This window comes from Mus pahari, chromosome 19 (genome assembly GCF_900095145.1).
Source record: "Mus pahari chromosome 19, PAHARI_EIJ_v1.1, whole genome shotgun sequence".
Classification (NCBI taxonomy): Eukaryota; Metazoa; Chordata; class Mammalia; order Rodentia; family Muridae; genus Mus; species Mus pahari.
In genome coordinates this window covers 82564561-82586645 of record NC_034608.1, presented here as the reverse complement: position 1 = coordinate 82586645, position 22085 = coordinate 82564561, and the positions used below count along the sequence as shown (strand labels likewise).

Here is a 22085-nt window from a genome sequence, read left to right as displayed (position 1 = left end):
GAAGAAATTCAGAAAAAAAAAAGAAGTATGGAAGCTTCTAAATTTCTGAATAACAACTTAATAGTCAAGAATTTTTGTGTAGCTCAGTCTGATGGTTGGCTCCAAGCACCCACATCTGCATTGGTCAGTTGCTGGCAGAAGCGCCCACAGTAGCCACACCAGGTTCCTGTCAGCAAGTGCCTCTTGGCAACAGCAGCAGTGTCTGTCATGGTTTGGTGCCTGCAGACAGGATGGATCCCCAGGTGGGTGGTCCTTCCAGATGGACCTTCCTTCAGTGTCTCCTCCATTTTTTGTTTGCCTTTCCCTTGGACAAAAAAAAAAAATCAGATAGTATTCTGAAGGTTGCTTAGCTGATGGGGCTCAGGGCAAAAAAGGTTAGAAGATTATCAGTTGAGTGTTATTCACCTGAAGCAGTATGAGGATTTGTTTCAATGAAGAATTTTCCAGTGGGGCATAATCCTCAGGAGTTTCTTAGTTACATGTTCCATTATCTCCATGTGAAGATATCTGCAACTCAGACAAAACTATTCCAAAGCCCACTAGGTAAGGAAGGCTGTGTCTGCCCTGGACTGTGTGTCTGGGGATATTCTAGAACTCTCTTGCAGTGCTCTCCTCTTCTTTGTGGGACAACTTACAATGATTTTATAATGTATTCAGACGTATTAGTGAATTTCTTATCTTGAACTATCTTTTATATTTAAATCACTGTTTTTATAATACATAGTTTCATCAGAAAAAAGAAAAAGTACAGTAAGCCAGCCAGAGCCTAAGTCTCTTTGAATTCACTTTCCAGAATAGTGTTATAATGCATATTTAGCCACCCCTCCTTTCTTTGTAAGAACCTTACAATCTCCACAGCTTAAAGTGTTTACATAGTCTTTCATTCCATTGTTGGCTTTGGGGACAGCCCTGGCAGAGCTGTTTCCTGTGCAGAGATTCATCTCACAGTCACGTCCCACCTGAGGATCATTCCATCGCTCTACAGGCTTGTTCTTACAATAGAGATGATCTTGAGGCTGAGTCCAGCTTTACAGTACATGCAAGGTTTCTGCTGCCTATGGCACAAGACACATTTGCTCATTGTTTACAGGTGGAAATGTGGGGTTGTGTATGTGTGTGTGTGTGTGTGTATGTGTGTGTGTGCATGCATGTGTGTGTGCGCGTGTTCGTGTGTGCGTGTGCGTGTCAATAACCAGCATCAATAGAGTAGAAAGTCTCCTTGAGAATAATACTAGGAAGTAAGGTATATAGCACGTAAATGTGAAATATAATTCCATTTATGGTAGACTAGATTACAAATCTTGTTTTTCAGACAGAATACACTGTAGGGTGATAAAGCAAGCACAGTGCAATTTCTTGGTGGCAAGTACCTTTCCCCGAGGAGAACCATCCAAACATATTGTAGTTTTTAGCTCTTAGAGTATTAATGTAGATGGACACATATTCAAGTGGTGGTCATATGTACTTCCCCAATTAACCTATTAAAATACCTTTACACATATGTATGTCTTCAAAGTATCTTTCCTCATACGTGTGATTTTTAGTGCACAGCTTTAGTGTTTTAGATACTTGTACTTTGTTTTATGATGTTGGTTGTGAATTGCTTCATCAGGCCCCAAAAGAAGACTTTTAGATTGTTTTCTTCGGGACCTTTAAGATGCTCTGCCTGTCCTTAAGTGATCTTGGAACATCTTTAATTGTTAATTGTTTTGCCCTCTCCTGTCATGTGTGCTTCTCAGATCTTATGTGTGTTACTTTTTCCTCTCCGATTTTAAACCTTAGATAGAGCATTTTGAATAGACTAGCATATGAAAGTAGAATAGGCTAAAAGGTATGCATAATGGCGTAGGGTGTCTAAGTAGAAGGGGCCTCTTAGGATAGATCCAGCACTAGCGTCTCCTTTCCCTTTCCTTCATGCTCAGTATTGATGCTTCTAGCTGTTGAAGTCCAACTTCTTAGAACTGATCCTTTCATAAAGGGGAACTCTGTGTGTTAGAAAAATATTTTCATGATATAATTGATCTTTCAGTTGCAGTAAAGTAAGCTATAAAAATTGTACCGTCTGCTTAACTTTTATTGGTCAAACAATCTTAGCACTTCAAGTATTTCTAGAGAGACCAGGAATTTGTTTTAAATTAATAGTAACATTTTGGTACATGTGTTTTGCTTTGGTTCATGTCTTTACATTTTTTGGCATCTTTTCTTGAGGTTTTATTGGCCAGAGGTTATGATTTTTGCTTTTACGAATCAGCTTCTTTTTGAACGGAGTGCCATGGGTTTAGAATCAAGCTGGTGATAGCTCAAGAATTTCTGATGTTAAAATCACTTTGATTAATGGGAAGCACTTTTTTCTTTATATGTCAGACCAAATTCTGAAGGTGACACTTTTGATACAAAGCTGTTTCAGTTCTGTTCAACCTGGTTTACTTACCAATATTCAGGTTTAGTATTACATACACTCATTGGAAACATGCTCATGTTCAATTTCAAATTTTTATAAAGTCTAAACTGATGGTGATAATGAAGAATTGAAGAAATTGTTCTGATCTCTATCTTATAAAAATAGTTAATCACAGCCATTAAGTACTTGGGAAAGTGTATCAATTGCTTCTCAGTATGCCCATCCCAAGGTACATTGGGAAAGAACAACCCTTAACAGAAGCTTCAGTGTTTCCTAGACTGTGCATTCTCCAAGGAACTCAACCGCATAGCAGGGAGATAGTCACTGGTGCTGATGCTGGTGGTGGTGGTGGTGATGATGGTGGTGGTGCTGGTGGTGCTGGTGACAGTGGTGGTGGTGGCGGCAGTGGTGGTGGCAGTGGTGGTGACGGCAGTGGTGGTGGTGGCGGTGCTGGTGGTGGTGGTGGCGGCGGTGGTGGTGGTGCTGGTGGAAGTGGTGCTGGTGGCAGTGGTGCTGGTGCTGGTGCTGGTGCCTTTGTTTCCCCTACAATCTAGACACAAAGAATTACGGGATGTTCAGTCCACTTTTTGATACTGGCAAGGATTTCTCATAACTTTTACTTCTCCAAAATACTAAAGTCATGACAGCATCAGAAAAGAGACACATACTGTTAGGAACATGGAATGGTGACCTTGGCAAGGAGTTTACAAAATCATAAAACATCTCTTGTAAACAGGATAATTTAAAATGAAGATTTTACACATAAAGTAACATTTTATATAATTTTCAATGCAACCCATAAGGTAAGTTGCATATGTGAACACATACACAATGACACTCCCCTGTTTAACAGGATTGAAAAGTGAAGCCTAGAAAAAATGAATCATCTCAAGTTTCCCCAATAGGAAATGGTACATATCACACATTATCTTTATTATTTTAAATATTTTATTGGTACCCGATCATTATGCATAGACACAAGCTTTTTAGACATTTTTATTTGTATATATTATGTATCGCACACCTCCTGTCTCCTATTGTCTCACTTACACTATTGCCTTTTTCCTCCTATCCCACATCTATTTTCATGTCATATATACATAAATCTATATAAGTATATATATATGATATATAAATATATATATAAACATATCTAAATGTATTTGCAAAAGCTTGAGAAAACATACAGCATTTATCTAAGTCACAGTTAGCTCACATACTATGACAATCTCTAGATTTCATTCTTTATGGCTGAATAAAACTCTACTGTGAGTATATACCAAGTTTTCTATATACAATTGCCTGTTGATGGCCACCTATGCTGCTTCTATAACATACCTGTTGTGGGAGGTGCTACAGTAGACCTGGATGTTCAGGATCTCTGTAGTAGGTTGGCTATGGGTCTTTCGGATACATTTTCAAACATAGGAAGCTCAACCATTCAGTAGTTTTGTTCATTCTCAAAGATGTATGTGAATTTCTATAAAGCCATTTACTTAACTAATCAGATGCTGTTGTGACATTATCAAGGAAAATATGAATGTGAGAGATAAAGCTACAAACAGCTCTATTTCGAGATGATCCTAAACATGTAGAAAGAGCTGTTGTACAGAAAGATCACTTACCCGTTTTCTATAGACAGATGGGGCAACGGCATTCTCACTCAGAATATTTGAAGTCATCCTACTGGTTTGTGGGAAATGCTTTGCCTTAAGAAGCCACACACTGTCTCAGGTTTTCTGCAGTTTGCCTTTCTCCTGCGTATACTCTGAGTCACCTCGGCTTCCTGCAGTATCATTCACTTGCTGCCTGTTGGGGTCTCAGGCCTCTGCTCCCCTATTCTGTGTGATGTACTGGACGGCTCTGCTGGGTTGCAGTCTCTCTGTAGAAAACAGTTCCTGGATACATTCCATGCCCTCAACAGGAGTGCAATGGATTGACGTAGATGTTAGATGATCTGCTTCAGGGCACCTTGGGGTCTTACACTGTGTACGCTGCCTGACACCCTGCTACCTGGCTCTGGAGGGTACACACTTACTTGTGAGTAAGGTACAAATGTGCAGTCTCTGGAATGTGGGGAAAAAAAAGAAATCACACACGTAAACATGGACTCTTAAGGGATTTTGTTTTTGTTTTCAGTTCTTTCACATAATAGCATATAATTTCCAGATAACTTTTAGACAAAGCATCCCAAGAGCCATGGTGGTTCTGTGAATGTGGTATTTCACCCCAGTGGCACTTTCATGAGTCTTTTGGCTGAGTTGAGAAGACCATGATGCAATATTGTTCGTTAGTCTCTGTTTTGTGTTTACACCCATGGGAAAGCTGTTGTTGGCTGTGCAGTTTCAAAGTCTTTACCCTAGAAAATAATTCGATCTTAAACTCTCACCTGAAGTCAAATTCCCAATACTACTGAGTAAACAATACATTTGTTAACAGCTTTCTTCAGAACTTATGTGTTAAACTACTAGGAAGACTTTTTTTTTTTTTCCAAATAAAGAAGTGATTTTTTTTTTTTTTTTTTTTTTTTTTTTTTTTTTTTTTGAGACAGGGTTTCTCTGTATAGCCCTGGCTGTCCTGGAGCTCACTCTGTAGACCAGGNGACCAGGCTGGCCTTGAACTCAGAAATCTGCCTGCCTCTGACTCCCAAGTTCTGGGATTAAAGGCATGCGCCAAAGAAGTAATCTTACATACACATTTGGGTTAACTGAACTATAATATATGTGACCAGATTATAATCTATTGATGTAATTTTGTTTTATCTTGCATACGTTGTGCATTCATAAATTAGCTTGTTAAAATTGCTTCCTATGGATGGATTTGAAATATGTGAAGACTGAATGAAACAAGAAATTACTGCCACTAAAATTACTTATACCATCATATATGTATGTATATACATTTATGTAGGGTATGTGTATATATACACATACATATTTTTATACATATATATGTATATATATGTATATGTATATATGTATATAATTTTCTTTAGTAAAAATAAAAATTTTAATTAAAATGTGTAACAATAGTATGTTTTGCGAACTGTAGAACATCACATTTTGAAAGACTTTAAAGGTCATAAATTTATATAACCACGTTAAGTGGGTCTAAAAGTATGAAGTGGCACTTTCCAATCCGTGCTGCAGGATGGTAGCTTTGTTTCAGTTTCACATAGATATCCAAGACCATGTATAGAACTTGTGTTCATGTTCATGGACTCATATACTCTCTTCCTTCCTCCTTCAAACCTTCCTTCAACACCACTTCCCCCTCATGTGTAGAGGGGTGTGGGGGGGGCTGGTGCATGTGTGTGAGCTTGCTTGTGGAGGCTAGAGGCCAACACACACACACACACACACACACACACACACACACACACATACACATTCTCTACCTTATATTTTGAGACAAGATGTCTCATTCAACCTGAAGCAAATGAGCCTCCAAGAATCTTTTAGGATTTTTATTGGAATTGTAGGGGCATTCCTCAGTGTACATACTAGAGAGGGAACTTGGGTTCTCTTGCTTACACAGCAAGCCCTATCTCCCTAGGTCCTCAGTCTAGCACCTGTTCTGTTCTCTTTCCTCAGAGGAAGTCACATAAAGAAACAGAAAACAAATAAACAAAAATCATACAAAAAGATACAGACGAAACACCCACCGAGACCAAGGAGATGGAGGATGCAGTATTCCTTGCATGGGTGTAGTGAGGGCCTCCTCATATGTCATGCATTTGTAAGGTTCTAGAATCTAGATGTCAAAATGTTCCTTCTTTGCTTTTGTTTTGAAACCTTTAATAAATTTCTTACCATTTTGGACTATTATGCATTGTAAATGAAAGCAGTCCCACATACTATTTTACATAGCCAACTTGTCTCTTCCTTTTGTGGTTTGATAGGGATGGAAATGTCTTTAAGTCTGTCTTCAATAGACTTAAACTAATTTATAACTAGACAACCAAAGATAAATTATGATAGATAGATAGGTAGATAGATAGGTAGGTAGGTAGGTAGGTAGGTAGGTAGATAGACAACCAAAGATAAATTATGATAGATAGATAGGTAGATAGATAGATAGGTAGGTAGGTAGGTAGGTAGGTAGGTAGGTAGGTAGGTAGGTAGGTAGATAGATAGACAGACAGACAGACAGACTTCTGTACCCCTGAGTTTATACTTGCAAGCTATCATTCCATCCCACACCCTACAGAAGTCTTGCTCAGTGATCATGTTATGTTTCTACTCATTCTTATCTCCAAATCGAATTGCCCATTTTATCAAACATAGTTTTATGTTTTTTTTAAGATAAGAGGTGTGTACTGAGATTCATAAGGTGTAGTTCTTTACATCATTAAGATCTTAGTCCAGGAAAGAAAGATTATGTTCTAGAAAATATATTATTCACAGAAATATGTAGGATGACTCATTTGCAAGAGTCTATAAAATTCATATTCCTAGCTGTCTGTTTAATAAATTATTGTACATTATGTACCTTTCAAATTGTATCTAATTAATTGATTGAGAGATCTGTTCTGACAGAAAAATGGGGAACTCGGCTGAATTACTTTCTGGTATTTTTTTAAGATAATTTTATTAGGAGAACATTCAAAATTACTTACTAATTTTATGGCCCATCTTTCTGCATTAGTCAAGCGAAATGGTGCAGTATTCTACCAAGGTCTTTGAAAATACCGAAGCCTCACAACTATCAAAGCTGTCCAGGAGCGTTATTATCAGTTAACTGCCGGGGGAAATAGATACTTTAGACTTAGGTAAGAAAGGAAGATAAAGGAACAGATGTGTGGCTTGGTTTTGTTTGTTTGTTTGCTTGTTTTTTATATACCTCACTGTATAATTTGTATGTTTTATCAATGAGAAGAACCCTAAAGATCTTTGCATTAAGTGATGGAAAGATTAGAGCTTTCTATATATCATTTTATTCTCCTGGTCTTACCAAACACGTATTCTATATCCTACCATGCTTTCCCAAAAGCTTACTTTTATCATGCATTTTTATTAGTTAAAATGTAAGATTTTGTTGTTATTATTATACATAATTCAGTTATTTTCAGTTCTACCTAAAATCTCTAACAGGAATCACAATGCCCGCAAAAATAAATAAATAAATAAAAATGTTTTGATATTGAGCTGAGGAGATGGTCAGTATCTCATTCAGTATAAATCTATGCCTTTTGCCTGTCATCACAGTGGAGGTTTAGTTCTTATTGATGCTGTGGTCTGTGTCAGACTTTCCTGACAAAGTGGTGTTTTGTGGAGAAGCATGACAGGCAGCCTCCTTTGAGTTCGTTTTCATCATCCCTGCAGACGTCTAATGTTTTATTATTTGGCTTATGAAAGGAGATTGTAGAGAAAGAACACTGGTTCTTAAAGTTCTTGCTCTGGAGGTACTCCATATTTATTCTGCTCATATGTGACTAACAAGGATCTGGCAACAAGGGACACAGAGAAACAGAAACCTCCAGGATCAGTCCTATAGCATGGAAAGGAAAATAATTTGGTTTATGGAAGAGTAACTTTCAGGCAACCTTTTCTCCTGTTTACTTAGAAGCAGGTTTGGTTTTTTTCCTTCTTCCTTGGGTATTTTTAGATTCGTTAATACTAACATAGACTTAACTACTTTTTACCAGTGGTAATTTCAAATGACAAATTTTCTGCATATTTTCTAGAAAACCTATCACTTTTAAAAATTGAAACTTGTCTCATACGCTATTATTTTCTAGTATACAAGGACTAATCTAAAACTTGCTTGACATAGAAGAGTAGTTTGAAGTTAGTGTTGCCATTAATATTAATATTAAGCTCAGTTGGATATAAAAGCTACAGTGCTACTAATAAATATCTAAGTTTCCCATTGCTGTCATATTATATGACTATTGTTACTCTTGGAGATCCAAATTTCATAATGTTTTTTTTTTCTCATTGTGTATTTTTGTCTTTCTCATCAAAAAAGCAGGTGTCTATAGATGTGTGAATTTATGTCTGGTTCTCCAATTTGATCCCATTGATCAATATGTCTGTTTTTGTGCCAGTACCATGCTGTTTTTGTTACTATAGCTCTGTAGTACAATTTGAGGTTGGAGATAGGGATAACCTCTAACAATTCTTTTACTCTTCAAGATTGTTTTTGCTGTCCTAGGTTCTTTTGTGTTTCCATATAAAGCTGGAAATTGTCCTTCCTAGATCTGTGAAGACTTGTTTTGGAGTTTTAATGTGGATTGTATTGAATTTGTAGATTACTTTTAGCAGGATGGCAAAATTTACTATGTCAGTCCTACTGATCCACGAGCATGGGAGATCTTTCCATCTTCTGATATCTTCTTCAATTTCTTTCTTCGAAGAGGTGAAGACTTTGTCATACACAGTTAGACCAGATATTTGATATTATTTGAGGCAATAGTGAAAGGTGCTGTTTCCCTGATCATCTTCCCTTTCTGTCATTTGTATATGGGAGGCCTACTGGTTTTTGTGAGTTAATTCTTTATTCAACTGCTTTGCTGAAGTGCCTATCATTGTAGGTGTTTCCCTGTGGAATTTTTAGGATGAATTGTATATAGTATATCATCAACAAATAAAGATATTTTGACTTCTTCCTTTCAAATTTGTATCCCCTGATCAATTGCTCTAGCCAATACTTTGTGTACTTTGTGGGCAGTCTTGCCTCATTCCTAATGTTAGTGGAATTGCTTTAAGTTTACGTTTCTTTGTCTATGTACTTTCTATAAATACCTTTTATTATGTTGAGGTATGTCCCTTGTATCCCTAATCTTTCCCAGACTTTTGTCATTAAGGGGTATGTAGTGGTTTGAATGTGCTTGGCTCATTGGAAATAGCAGTATCAGGAGTTGTGGACTTATTGAAAGACGTGTAGCCTTGTGAGAGAAATGTCTCACTGTGGAGGTGGGACTTTGAGGTCTCAAATATATGCTCAAGTCTGGCCAATGTGATGCAGACCCTCCTGGCTGCCTTCAGGAGACAGTTTCTTCCTGGCTGCCTTTGGATCAAGATGTAGAACTCTTGTCTTCTTCAGCCCCATGTCTGCCTACATGCTTCCAGGCTTCCTGCCATGATGATAATGGACTAAACCTCTGAAATTGCAAGACAACCCCAATTAAATGTTTTTATAAGAGTTGTAAATGTCTTTATAAGAGGTGTCTTGGTAATAGTGCCTCTTCACACCAATGAAACCCTAAGACAGGAAGTTAGTTTTTTCGAAGGTCTTTTCTGCATCTAATGAGATGATCATATTTTTTTTGTCTTTTGGTTTGTTTATATATGGTGGATTATATTTATTGATTTACATATGTTGAACCATCCATGCATCTCTGGGATGAAGCTACTTGATCATGGTAGATGATCATTTGATGTGTTCATAAGTATTTTATTATACTTTTGTGTCTATTTTCTTAAGGGAAATTGGTCTATAATTGTCTTTCTTTGTTGGGTCTTTGCATGGTTTGGGTATCAGGATAACAGTGGCCTCATAAAATGAGTTGGTTTTGGTTCCTCATATTTCTATTTTATGGAATAATTTGAGGAATATTGACATTAATTCTTTGAAATTTTGGTAGAATTCTATGATAAGATCTTGCCCTGGTATTTTTGGTTGGGACACTTTTATTTTATTTTATTTTATTTTTTTAAATGTTTTTTATTGATATTTTCTTTGTTTACATTTCAAATGCTATCCCAAAAGTTCCCCATACCCCACCCCATCCCTGCTCCCCTACCCATCCACTCCCACTTCTTGGCCCTGGTCTTCCCCTGTGCTGGGTCATATAAAGTTTGTAAGACCAAGGGGCCTCTCTTCCCAATGATGGCCGATTAGGCCATCTTCTGCTACATATGCAGCTAGAGACACGAGCTCAGGGGGTACTCGTTAGTTCATATTGTTGTTCTACCTACAGGGTTGCATCTAGTTGGGACACTTTTAATTACTTAATCTATTTTACTGGAGTTTTTTTTTTAATTTCTTATGTGATTTTGATTTAACTTTGTTAAGTGATATGCATTAAAATATACATTAAGATTATCATTTGTTTTTAACTTTTCCAATTTTTCAGAATACAGATTTTTAAAGTATGTCCTTATGATTCTCTAGATTTCTTCAGTGTCTGTTGTTATATCCCCCTTTGCATCTCTAATTTTGTGAATTTGGATATTCTTTCTCTGACTTTTAATTATTTTGGATAAGGATTTGTCAAACATTGATCTTCTCAAAGAGTCAACTCTTTTGTTTCATTGACTTTTTTAAAATTTTGTTTGTTTGTTTCTATTTTACTGATTTTAGCCCTGTTCTTCTTTTCATGTCTTCTCCTTTTTGGGTGCAATTTCTTCATTTTAGCTTTCAAGTGTGCTGTTAAGTGACCAGTGTGATATCTCTGCAATATTGTATGTGTGCACTTAGTGCTATGACCTTGCCTCTTAGAACCATCTTCACTTTGTTCCATAAGTTTGTGTATGTTGTGATTTCACTTTCCTTCAACGCTAGAAAGTATTTCATTTATTATGTAGGTTAGTTCCAGAATTTCTGTTTAGATTTTGTGCAGTTGGTCTGTCTATTGGCAAGAGTCAGGTATTAAAGTCTCCCACTCTCAGTGGGTGAGGGCCAGTATGTGATGTAGGCTGTAGTAGAGTTTCTTTTGTGAACATAGATACCCCTTTTCTTTGTTGTTGTTACATAGATGTTAAGGTGCCATATCCTTTTATTAGATATTGATTGGTATGCAGTATACTATCTCATCTTTTATGGTGAATTTTGGTTTAAGTGTTTTGTCAGGTATTAAAGTGGCTATACCAGATTGCTTCTTATGCTGAGTTGTTTGGAATAGCTTTTTATTATGGAATTGAGATAACTGATATTCACAGAAATCAATGAGTAATTTTGTTATTTCCTGGTATTTTGTTGTTGTTGTTGTTATTGTGTATTTCTCCTTTTTTGATTTTTTGTTTGTCTTGGGATTATTTATTCCTTGTGTTTTCTTGGGTATGATTAACCACTTTAGGTTGAAGATTTCTTTCTACCACCTTGTGTAGTGCTGGTTTTGCATACAGATGTTGTTTAAATTGTTTTTTATCATAAAATACCTTATTTTCTCTATCGATTGTGATTGAAAGTTTTGCTGTATATAGTTTTCTGAGCTGGCATCTGTGGCCTCTGAGAGTTTGTAAGATCTGTTCAGGCCCTTATGGTTTTTAGATTCTCTATTGAGAAGGCAGGTCTTAGTCTTATAGGTCTGCTTTCAAATACTACTTGAGTTTCTTTCCCTTGAAGCTTTTAAATACTATTTCTTTGTCCTCTATATTTAGTGTTTTGATTATTGTCTACCAAGGGACTGGCTTTACCATTCCAGTCTATTTGGTGTTCCATATGCTTCTTGTGCTTTTACAAGCATGTCCTTTAGGCAAGGGAAAAAATTCTTTTATGATTTTGTTGAAAATATTTCCTGTGGCTTTCACCTGAGTTTCTTGTCCTTCATTAATTTCTATTATTCTTAGTTTTGATCTTTTCATAATGTCTCAGATTTTCTGGATGTTTTGTGTGAGGAGTTTTTAGATTTAACATTTTCATTGACCATGCCATTCATTTCTTCTCTTGTCTTCAGTGCCTGGCATTTATACTGGCTTCTAGGCATCTGGGGTTGTGAAGGTATTACTTAGAGGTTGCCGATACACCTGATGTTGTCTTTTTTGGGTGGGGGTTCTGTTCCTTGATTTCTGTTTCTTCTCTGGCTAGAAGAATGTGGTGACTCTGAGTTGCCTATTGAGAAATTCCCCCAGGTTCTTATTAGATGTAGCCACTGTAGGTTCCAAGTAAAATGTTTTCTTATGTACTAGAGGAGGATGTATTAAGAGTAGAGATGGGCTAGAAGGGAGGAACTGTGGGGCTATACCAGGATCAGCTTAGCCTTCTGGGAATGGGGACAAAGAGTAAAGAGAGGATATAGTATGTCTTCTCTTACAGAGCTGGTGATGAGATTGGTAGATGGACTTGGAGAAATGGAAGGAGGGGTAAAGATCTGAATATAGCCTCCCACTTAACTGTCTAGAGTAGTCCTAGTGAATGCCAGTTGGAATGTATTTTCCTTTATAAGCCTCAGACCTCAGAATGAACTACTTCTGTTTTGTTTTGTAAACTGGGTTTGTTTGAATAGATTAGTGAGGAAAGGAGCTCTGTATTTAATTATGTACCCAATCAACTGTCAAATATTTTGCTGACTTGAGAGGGATTATGTTGTCAAAATATTATAAATTCTCTACTCTCACACTTGTTATTAGCTCCTTGTTCTCTGTGCTTTCACCTTTTTGTGTGATATCTAATACTGTAGCCCCTGACCCTGTGCTGCTGTAAAGTACTTGACAGCTGGCTAAGTTGAAATGCTTCATATGTGTAAAATATACACCACTTTTCTAAGACTTAATATGGAAAAATAAGAATGTCAATGTCTCAGTAATTTTGTGACACGTATGTGCTGGAATGACAATATTTAGGATTGTGAAATGAATAAATTATTAAATTTTCTATGTTTATACATATTTAATAAGATTACTATGAAACTTCAAATGATTAAATTTTGATATACTTCTATTATACTTGCTATTTAGTGCTTCTTTTCATAGAACTAATGGTGGTCTAATAGATCCGATGCATACTCCTACTCTCTCATTTTGGTTAGGATAAGGAAAGAAGATGTAGCTGTATTTCTTAGAACAAACTCAGTAAAAGTACGTCTCATTAATATTGCGCATAAGCTGGCCAATATAATATTCTATTACTATTAAAATATAGAAAATCCGTGATCATTCCAGAGATATTTTTTAGCAAACAATATCTGAATTAATGACAATTCACCTCTAGAATTGTATTATAATAGAAACTGAGCAAAGTATTGCTTAGTGATACAGGCCATGCAGAGAAGAGTCTAGTATTTAGGATGCTGGTGGATGCAACATTGAGTTCAACTTGGTTCCTGTCACTGCAATGTAAACCTAAGCAATGGTTTATCTCCTTCCTACCCCGCAGTTCCTTCTTCCATTGGGTCTCATTGGTCTCTCAGGTTACCATATTTACTCTTCTCCCCTGTGCCCAGGAATGTTGAATACCCTGCTCAGGGTCCCTGTCTTTACAGTCTATCCTTCAATCCCATCTCAGCCATCATTTTCTAGTTTCCTCTGGGAAATCAATCCTCTTTAAGGTCACGATAGGTTGGAATCCTTTCAGAAAGCTGCATGTTTCTTCATTACAATATTGACAGTATTACTGATTTATCTTTGTTTGAGGAATTGATTAATCAATGATTATTTGATTGTCTGTCTCAGTGGGAAAGGTATTCTGCCTGCTTTTGCATAATAATCTGTTCCTAGCACCTGAAATAGTAAATGAGAGAAATCAAAATGTTTAGCAGAATTCAACATGTTTTGTCATTTGCATTATAGAGACTACAAGTACTCTTACATAGCATCAAATGGGAACCATTGTGTATGTGGGTGATGGCTAATTTACATTTTTAACTTGGTTGGATTAGAAATACAGACTTAATGAGCCTTTAGATATTTGTGTAAAGGCGTTTCCAGGTAGAAAGACCACCTTGCCTATGGGTGACAGTTCCCTGGTCTGGACTCGCAGCACATTAGTGCATACTGCTTCTGCTGCAGGGCCTTCGCTGCTGCGATGGAGTGCTTCCAAAATAAAAGCTTCCTCCTCTAAGTTGTGGAGCCAGGCTTTTTAATCACCGGGAAGAGAAAATAAACTAATACAGGTTAAAATAGTTGACTCAAAAACACAAACTACTCAGAAATTTTAATGATGGATAGAAGCATTATAGGGTTTTTCTGGTAAATAAAAATGAGATAGAAGAAAGAGATGTACTCTGAATAAAGCTTAGGACAACAGGCAAGTGGAGTTATTTCCTTTGATTGGCAGTTGCTTGCATAGAAGTATAATTTATCTCTGTTATCTTGCACCATGAGGGCAAGGTCTCCAATCGTTTCATTTCCTCATAGACACGGTGCCTGGCACGTATTGGGCCTTGGGAATGTTTATTATTGCACTGAATGGTGTGAAGAGGTAATTATGGGGAGCCTTATTGGATTAGCCTCTGGAACAGAAACATTTTCTCAGTGTTTACTACTCCATATACAATTGTTAGCCTACTCACCTTGGAAAAATAGCTTTGAGGGCTTGGCTACCCAATTTTTGTATTTTCATCTTGCAATTATTCTTCTACAGCATAAAGATTACTTTCTTATAACAAGAATTTCTATATTTCCAGTGTATAGAATAGGTTGGTTTACTTACTCTCCTCAAGAAAGTCTATCATGCTAGCATAGGGCTCTGTGTTTTGTTCACAATGTAGTAGCTTGAGAAGAAAATGCTAGTTATATAAAGCTGTGTCCTAGACACTGGACTCCTTGTGCATTTCGATTCACTCCTAACTATCAAAGCTAATGCGTGTCTCTGATCTAAATAACTTTACATGAATGGCTTGGTTCAAGAGAAAAAAAAAAAACTTTAAATTTCTAAATTTTGGGATTCCTTCATGTTTGAACATGGCTATATCATTTAATTTTAAATATATGAAGGTTCTATTTAAAGGTTTTCCCCCATGTAGTTACTTTGTATATTTCAAGAACAGATGGAATTAAACACATGTAATGCTACAGGCAAGACTGAGTCTGCTAGAGTGAAGCCACCCGTTCTCGTAGGTAAAACAGATCGCAGAGTCCATGTCGGTCCACGATCTCTTCAAAGGTGACTTCAGTTCAGTTTTTTGTTTACATCCTAATTGTTCATGGATTGGGAAATGTATAGTCACTCTGCGGGGCAAAATGTTCACATTGGGTTTTGCCACAGACTGGCCTCACTTGGGGGTCCCCGATCTGCGTGGAAAGGGTCTCTTGGTTGCAGGTGAGCGAGGATTCCGCGAATGAGTGACAAACAGTCCACACAAGAAAGGGTGTAAAACTGAATGCATTCTCATAAAGTGAACACCAGTCTTATAAAGTACAGAGAACAAAGGGGTAGGATGTCACAGCAGTCAAAGTACATTGAAGTTACTTGACACAAAACAGAGGAATGACTTCAAAGGGACTTACAGGAGCCAGGTAATGTTTACAGTTAAGATAAAGCAGTTCTGCCTAGGGTCAGCTAAAGACAGGTAAGGATTTCACACCTTAGTCACAATTTGTGCTACTCCTTTGAGCCTTNTGAAAGCTAGCACCAGGGGGGTTCTGCACTAGCAGACCTTCTCATGAATAATGCAATACCACAACCCCCCTATTTCCTAGGCCTTGGTAAATACTTGCATATGAAAGTAACCTTTTCACTGAATTCTGAGCTCCTGGCTTTAAGGAATTTTCAGGACTTTGACTTTGGAACACTAGTGGAAACTTCACCTATACTATAAATTCAATTTTTAAAGGCATTAATAATATTGAAAGAGAGCATACGCCACACTAGCATGTGGATAGGGTCCGTGTATATAGATTATTGGAAATGCCAGGACTCCAGGAGGCTGAATCTCCTTGAGACTCTTTTCCTCAGTACTCGTTCAGGTTTTCAGGCCTGTTGTGAGCCACCACTGAAGTAGGCGTGGCAGTTTTGAAGTGGGCATTGTAACTATTATTAGTAGTAGTATTATCATTCTTACCATTATTATTAGCTAAAGCCTTTTAAAGAAGATTTATTGGGACTTATAGGTAGTATCCTCTTTCTGAGAAAGCATCAGAATGGGAAGTGCTAGCTCACAGCCCTGTGGTTAATGGATTTGCCTTAATATTTTCTCCTACCATTCTGTTCTGTTAAGGAAGTTATCTTTGTTTTTTGCTGAAGCTTTCATAGAAAGTTATTTTTTGCTGTCAAACAGCTGCTGCTCTCTAGGTGGCCTACCTTTATTTTATTGGCAGCAATTTGTCTGCATAGGCCAGCTAATGTCTAGAACAGGCAAGACCTCAGAGTAAGCTACTGTAGAACAGGGCCATGTGATATGTCTTTGAACTGATTCTTTCATATTATATCTAGTTGTAAACCATATATAGCCATATCAAGACAGTAGGCAGTAGAAAGGAAGTATAGAACAAAAATACAGTTTGTGTAGAAAGCCATGTTATTTAAGTATGATATTTTACATCTATATTTTCTGAACACATTTTCTAAATTTATTGTAGCAAATGACAGTAAACTCAATGTCCAATGATGTGGTACCAATGAAACATAATATATTCATATAATATAATATTATGCAATTAATAATGAATTAAATGGCCTTTTATACAATTAGATAAATAGCAATAATATCTGTTTCCATGTATTGCCCATCATAAGTAAATGGAATATATATATATATATATATATATATATATATATATATATATATGCAACAGAATGGGAAAAAAGGCTTCAATTGCATGCTTTCTTGTAAGCAAATCAAAGAATTCATTGCTTTTCACTATATTCATTTTTCAGAAAATTAACTTCCTTTAAAAAGCAAGGTCAGTGACATGAAATCTGGTAGGCAGCCTTGTCTTCTGTTTAAGTAGTTTGTTTATTCCATCCGTAGTTAGCGAGCTGTTCACTAGCTGCTGACATGGGTTCTGAGATGGCTATGACCTTAGACCAATGAGTGTCCTGGAGGTACTGGAGTGGGAGGGCTCATAATGGAGAATGCCTAGGGTGGAAGATATAGATTGTTAAGAAGAATAGCTAGTGGCAATGTTTTTGAAAGGAAACCCTTAGGCTGACCCTTGGATGATGAGAAGCCAACTATAGAGACTGTGGGGAAGGAGTGAGGGGCGAGGCAACACAGCTCCTGGAAGAAGGGCATCAAGTAGGAATCACTGGAAAGGGTCACAAAGGGAGACAAGCCCATGTTCCATTCGAAGATGATAAGGAGACTATAGTCTGGTATATTAACCTGGCATGAGGACATGGATCTGATTGAACATGACAATAATGGAAAACCAAGAACCAAAAGACCCTGAGCACCAAGAACTCAAAGAGCTAGGGCTCTCAGGTGCTTAGGAGGTTAGAGGCACCATCTGCTCTTAGTCATTGGACTGTGACGGCCATTGACAGACAGAGGTATATGTTCTGTAACACAGAGTGTAGGGTGGGGAATGTTCACTGCATCTGCAGTGTTGGGGAGATGATGCCCTAAAGAGCGTAAGGGCTTGGATCTGGTTGTTTTAAGCACCCTAGACTGACCATCCTTACAGGTGATGGTGTTGTAGGTATTAAGCAGATGCAAGTGGCTATTCGTTATTAAAGTCTATGGCTAGCCAATACCAGTTGGGTGGCAATGGGACAAAAATAATACATTCCTTCCATTTCTCCCAGAAGTGGAGTTGGATGTCATATTATTGGATATATTTTTCTTTCTCACTGTTCCTAGTAACCACTTGGTAGAGAAAAGAAAACCACCTCAGGAGAAATTCTAAAGCCATCTATGGAAACTGGCAAATATCCATAGGCTTAAATAATGAGTGCTGTCTGTTTTGCCCACTCTGAGAAGACTCCATTTATATGCAGGGTGCTGCTTGGAATCTGTTGTGATGCAGTATCTTTGTGGTCCCACCTTGAATGTTACAGTAGCTAGATATGGTTACAATATGCTCGAGCTACAATTGCTTATATTATAAACGATTAGCATTATTGTACTGTTACAGTACATGTTTTATATCTTTGAAACATGCCCCATAAACTATAAAGCCTTTACATTCCTAACCAGTAACTTGAGGTTAGAAAGGCATGCCTCAAAGAAGACAAAATGATAGCATAGACTCTGAACTCCATGCATCCCTAGAGGCAGCTGAGCCCTAAGAGCTTCTAAATTTATTTTCTATTATTATTTTAAACCAAATTCCACTCACATTTGTCAGCATGCTTATAGAATAGTTGACGCCCCGAGGCTTCAAAGAAAAGGTGGGGACAGTGAAGGGAAGTGGAACGCACGCAGCCTGTCATGATATCAAAAAATCAAAGGCTCCAGAGTTCCCTTTCCCTGGGCTGGTTGACAGAGGGGGGCAGCAGCCCAATATCTTAATGTCCAAGCACATTAGTACCTGGTTGTATGTTATATAGAACTACCAAGAATCAAAAAGGGAGTTAGATTTAAGTATCATAGGGAATTGAGGTAGTGTTTTTGACAGAATAGTTTTTGCATACTATTTTTGTTTTGTTAATTTGTATTAATACCCAAACCAAGACCTTATTCTGCAACTGACCTGCTGCCTCTGTGATACCAGGCAAGTCTGGTACTACAGTTGAAGACATTACATTCAAAAGTAACTTCGTGTATCAGAACTAAATATATCTCATTTTCTAACAATGTCCAACTTGTAATTTTTTTCTCACAAAGCAGCAGGTTCCCATTTACACAGAGCATTTGTGGCCTTGGAAAATCTCCTTATTGCTCTAGATTAGATTTATTGATCTTACCCTAAGCCATATTTAACACCCTCTTTTTTTTCCCCTTAACGTTCAGTATGACAGGGAGGTAACTAATGCCCTTCTGCATTTGCTGAGCAAGTCAGCAATTCCTGTCTGAGTACTAGGCTGTAGCATTCTAAGGTCATAGCAAACATTTAATTATTCTGACCAGCAACACAATTTAAATTAGGAAAGAAAGGAAAATTATTGATTACCGTGATGCCTTTGTGGCTAATCTTCTGCCACAAGCCTGTCATTGATTGAGCCTGGTGACACCCTGATACCCATCTGCATTTCTTTTCCCCTTTTAGAAATGTAGCTCCATCCATTCTCACCACACGTGGTGCCTTGCAGATTACTTGCGACTTTTATTTGTGGTATCTCTGTTTTGTTGTTGACATTAATGAGATTACTGCACAATATCACAAGAGAAATGGTGTTGCTCTTTGGAATGTTAATGAGCTGCTTGCTTGGCCAATTGCCATTTGTTCCCGTGTGTGTGAATATGGTGTGTGTGTGTGTGTGTGTGTGTGTGTGTGTGTGTGTGTGTGTAAAAGAGCCGAGTAGCAGGGGTGGGATTACATTTTTTTTCCTCTTTGCAGCCAGTGACGTGAGCCGTGCCTGGAACAATCAGACTTGCTGCAAACAGGGTAGTTGAAGATGCTGGGGGAGGCAGCCTGGTGCTTCCTAAGCTAAGGCGATCGATCGCAGAGCTGCTCAGGAGCTGCTTGGAGCTGCTGGAGTACAAGCGGCAGAGTTCCTTCAGCATTAGAGCTTTGTAACGGGTAGAAAGTGCCTTTTTATTTCTCCAAACCAATTCCCTGATAGACCTTCAAAATGATTGGCGTGAATAGCGTTCAGAGTGCCAGCAAGGTACGGGTGAGGACCTCAGGTTCTGTGAAGTACTCCCGAGAGGATTCTATCCGGCGGCAGTCCCACCGGTCAAAGTCTATGAAAATTTCCAACTCCTCAGAGTTTTCTGCTAAGGAGAGCAAGGTAAAGAAATGCCATGTTAAATATTATGGACAGTTGTATGGTGGGGTCGCAGGATGCTATGCATTCTGCCAGCGTCTGATATGCAGTGACAGGCTGAGAAAGTAACAGGAAGCATAAAATGGCTCTAAGATAATCAGTGGGATTGGGGTGAGCGATGATGCCTGAACTCTAGATAGGAGAATTGCTGTGCTGTGCAGCAGGTTTGCACAGAGCCAGTTTGTGGAAGAGAAGGACTGAAGCAGTACTGAAAGAGAGGCGATTGTGGAAACTGGTGGTTGGCATGGTGGTACTGTTACTGTCTCAGAAAGGTTGCCTTGACAAATGGCTTTTAGTGTGGCGTATTTTTAGAACATCGGGAATGTAGAAATATCTTGTTTAATTTTTATCTTTCATTGAGTTCATTTTTTTTTCTTCTCTCTCCCAGTCTGTCCCCCTCCCCCAGTCTGTGGAGCTAATGTAGAAATGCGACCCTATTCTGTATGCTGTATCCTTGCTATGTTCACTGCCAGGTGTGTGTAACTGGGAGAAATTCCTTCTCTTGTGTTCCTTACGTATGCATGTGCTGCTGCTGGGCTGCCATTAATAAAGCACTGTTGTTTTCTGTGACTCCCTCTGAGATAACAATCTCGGTTCATGTGGACTGGAAGGGGGTGCTTACGTAGTGAAGTGGGCATTTACTACATGCAACATATTCTTGAGATTCGTCCCACCACCATCTGTGTGAGCAGGGTACTCAGAAACACGCCCACTCCACAGGTTTAAAAATGGAACGGTGGAATCATAGGATCATAGAACTCTAGAGCTGGGATGGGGATGATTCTAACAAGACCCATAGGCTTGAAGATGTGTAGGAAAGGCTTTGGTAGGTGGGTCTGTATCATTTTGGCCTTCCATGGGCTCTATCCAGACCCACTGGGAGTGGCATCAGGCCTACCCCCTTCAACCTTGTGCCACTACCCTCCTGTCCTGCTCCCTCCCAGCCTCTTCCCCCTGTGTCATTACAGTATTGAAAGACTTTGGTCTTAACAGGTTTCCCTCAAAAAAGGTAGAGGATGGATGGTGACTAAGTACCATGCCGGCTCTCCATCTATCACATTACATTATGACACAGTGGAATCTAACCCTATCAGTCATTAGCAAATTATCCGGCTCTAATAAGTTCTTCACAGGTGGCTTTTTCTTGGTAAATTTTAAATACTCGTCTTGGGGAGAAGCACACATCTTTTGATAGTCTTTTAATATGACTGGAATGAGCATGTCTTGGTTCCCACTATGCGACCTCCCATCGTATGATGACTACAGTCTCCTGCTGGTGTAAACCCCAAAGGCTATTAAAGCATTAAGTAGATGTAGAAGGACATGCATGTGGTGGTCAGTGTGGTTATAAAATTTACTTTGCAAAGAGCACTAACTTAACATCTCTGAATTTTATTTTAATGAACACAGTATTTATACCTTGTGGTCAGAATCCCTGAGAAGTCAGAGGTCATCATTGGAAATGCTTTTGTAATCCAAACTCCCACCCTGATGAAAATTCAATCATTTTAATACTTTTGGTTTGCTCAGAATTAGGATGTATGGATTAACATTGGAAGCCAGAAGATGGCAAATGAGCAAATTTATTCTTTCTAATGCCTTCTCTATTTTTATGCATTTGCAGGTACTCCTATTTAATAGGAACCTGTACACTTTGGAAAGAGTATTGTATATAAGCTCCTGATAGAATTATAATCACATGACTATATACATGTAAATGTATATATGGATATTATATGGGCTCTTGAGTTCTGGGGTGTTTATTAAAAATGTATCTAAGGTCTTACCTCCTATCCTCTGTCTCCCAGTCACCTTGTCCCTGCCTCTCTTCCTTGTGTATGTATTCCATTAGAATTAGAGATTAGACAGATTAAACATTATCATTCATTAGCAAATTTCGTTCACTAAATGAAGTTAATTGAATATGCTAAGCACTTGTACCCTAAACTAATTAACTGAATTTCATTATGGACAAGTGTAATTACATGGTAATCTATGTTCTTCTCTGTACTGGGCATATTATATTCAAGTGCTAATAGTTAAAAGTATTATTCACCTCAGTTGTATCTAGTAGTAAAATTTTAAAAGCAAATCAGTGGTTTTTTTCCCTGTTAATCAGTTAAGTGGTATGTTTTAGTTATCTGACTGTTCAGCAAAAAATAAAAGGTTGTTTAACCGGGTGATAACAAAGTTTATTTCCTCTATCCCA

The 22085-nt window shown here is 37.9% G+C and overlaps 1 protein-coding gene across 6 annotated transcripts in view; it reads left to right on the top strand.

Moving 5' to 3' along the window:
• Psd3 (pleckstrin and Sec7 domain containing 3) overlaps window positions 1–22085 on the top strand; it is a 522390-nt gene that overhangs the window by 383238 nt on the left and 117067 nt on the right. The window contains exon 1 of one of the 6 annotated variants that reach the window (XM_021219032.2): window positions 19478–19840. The exons of the other annotated variants lie outside the window; for them this stretch is intronic. Within the exon in view, the coding sequence (XP_021074691.1) occupies window positions 19682–19840 (159 nt within the window). The 5' untranslated portion in view covers window positions 19478–19681. Of the gene's footprint in view, window positions 1–19477; window positions 19841–22085 lie in introns of those variants that run through there. 6 annotated transcript variants of the gene reach the window in all.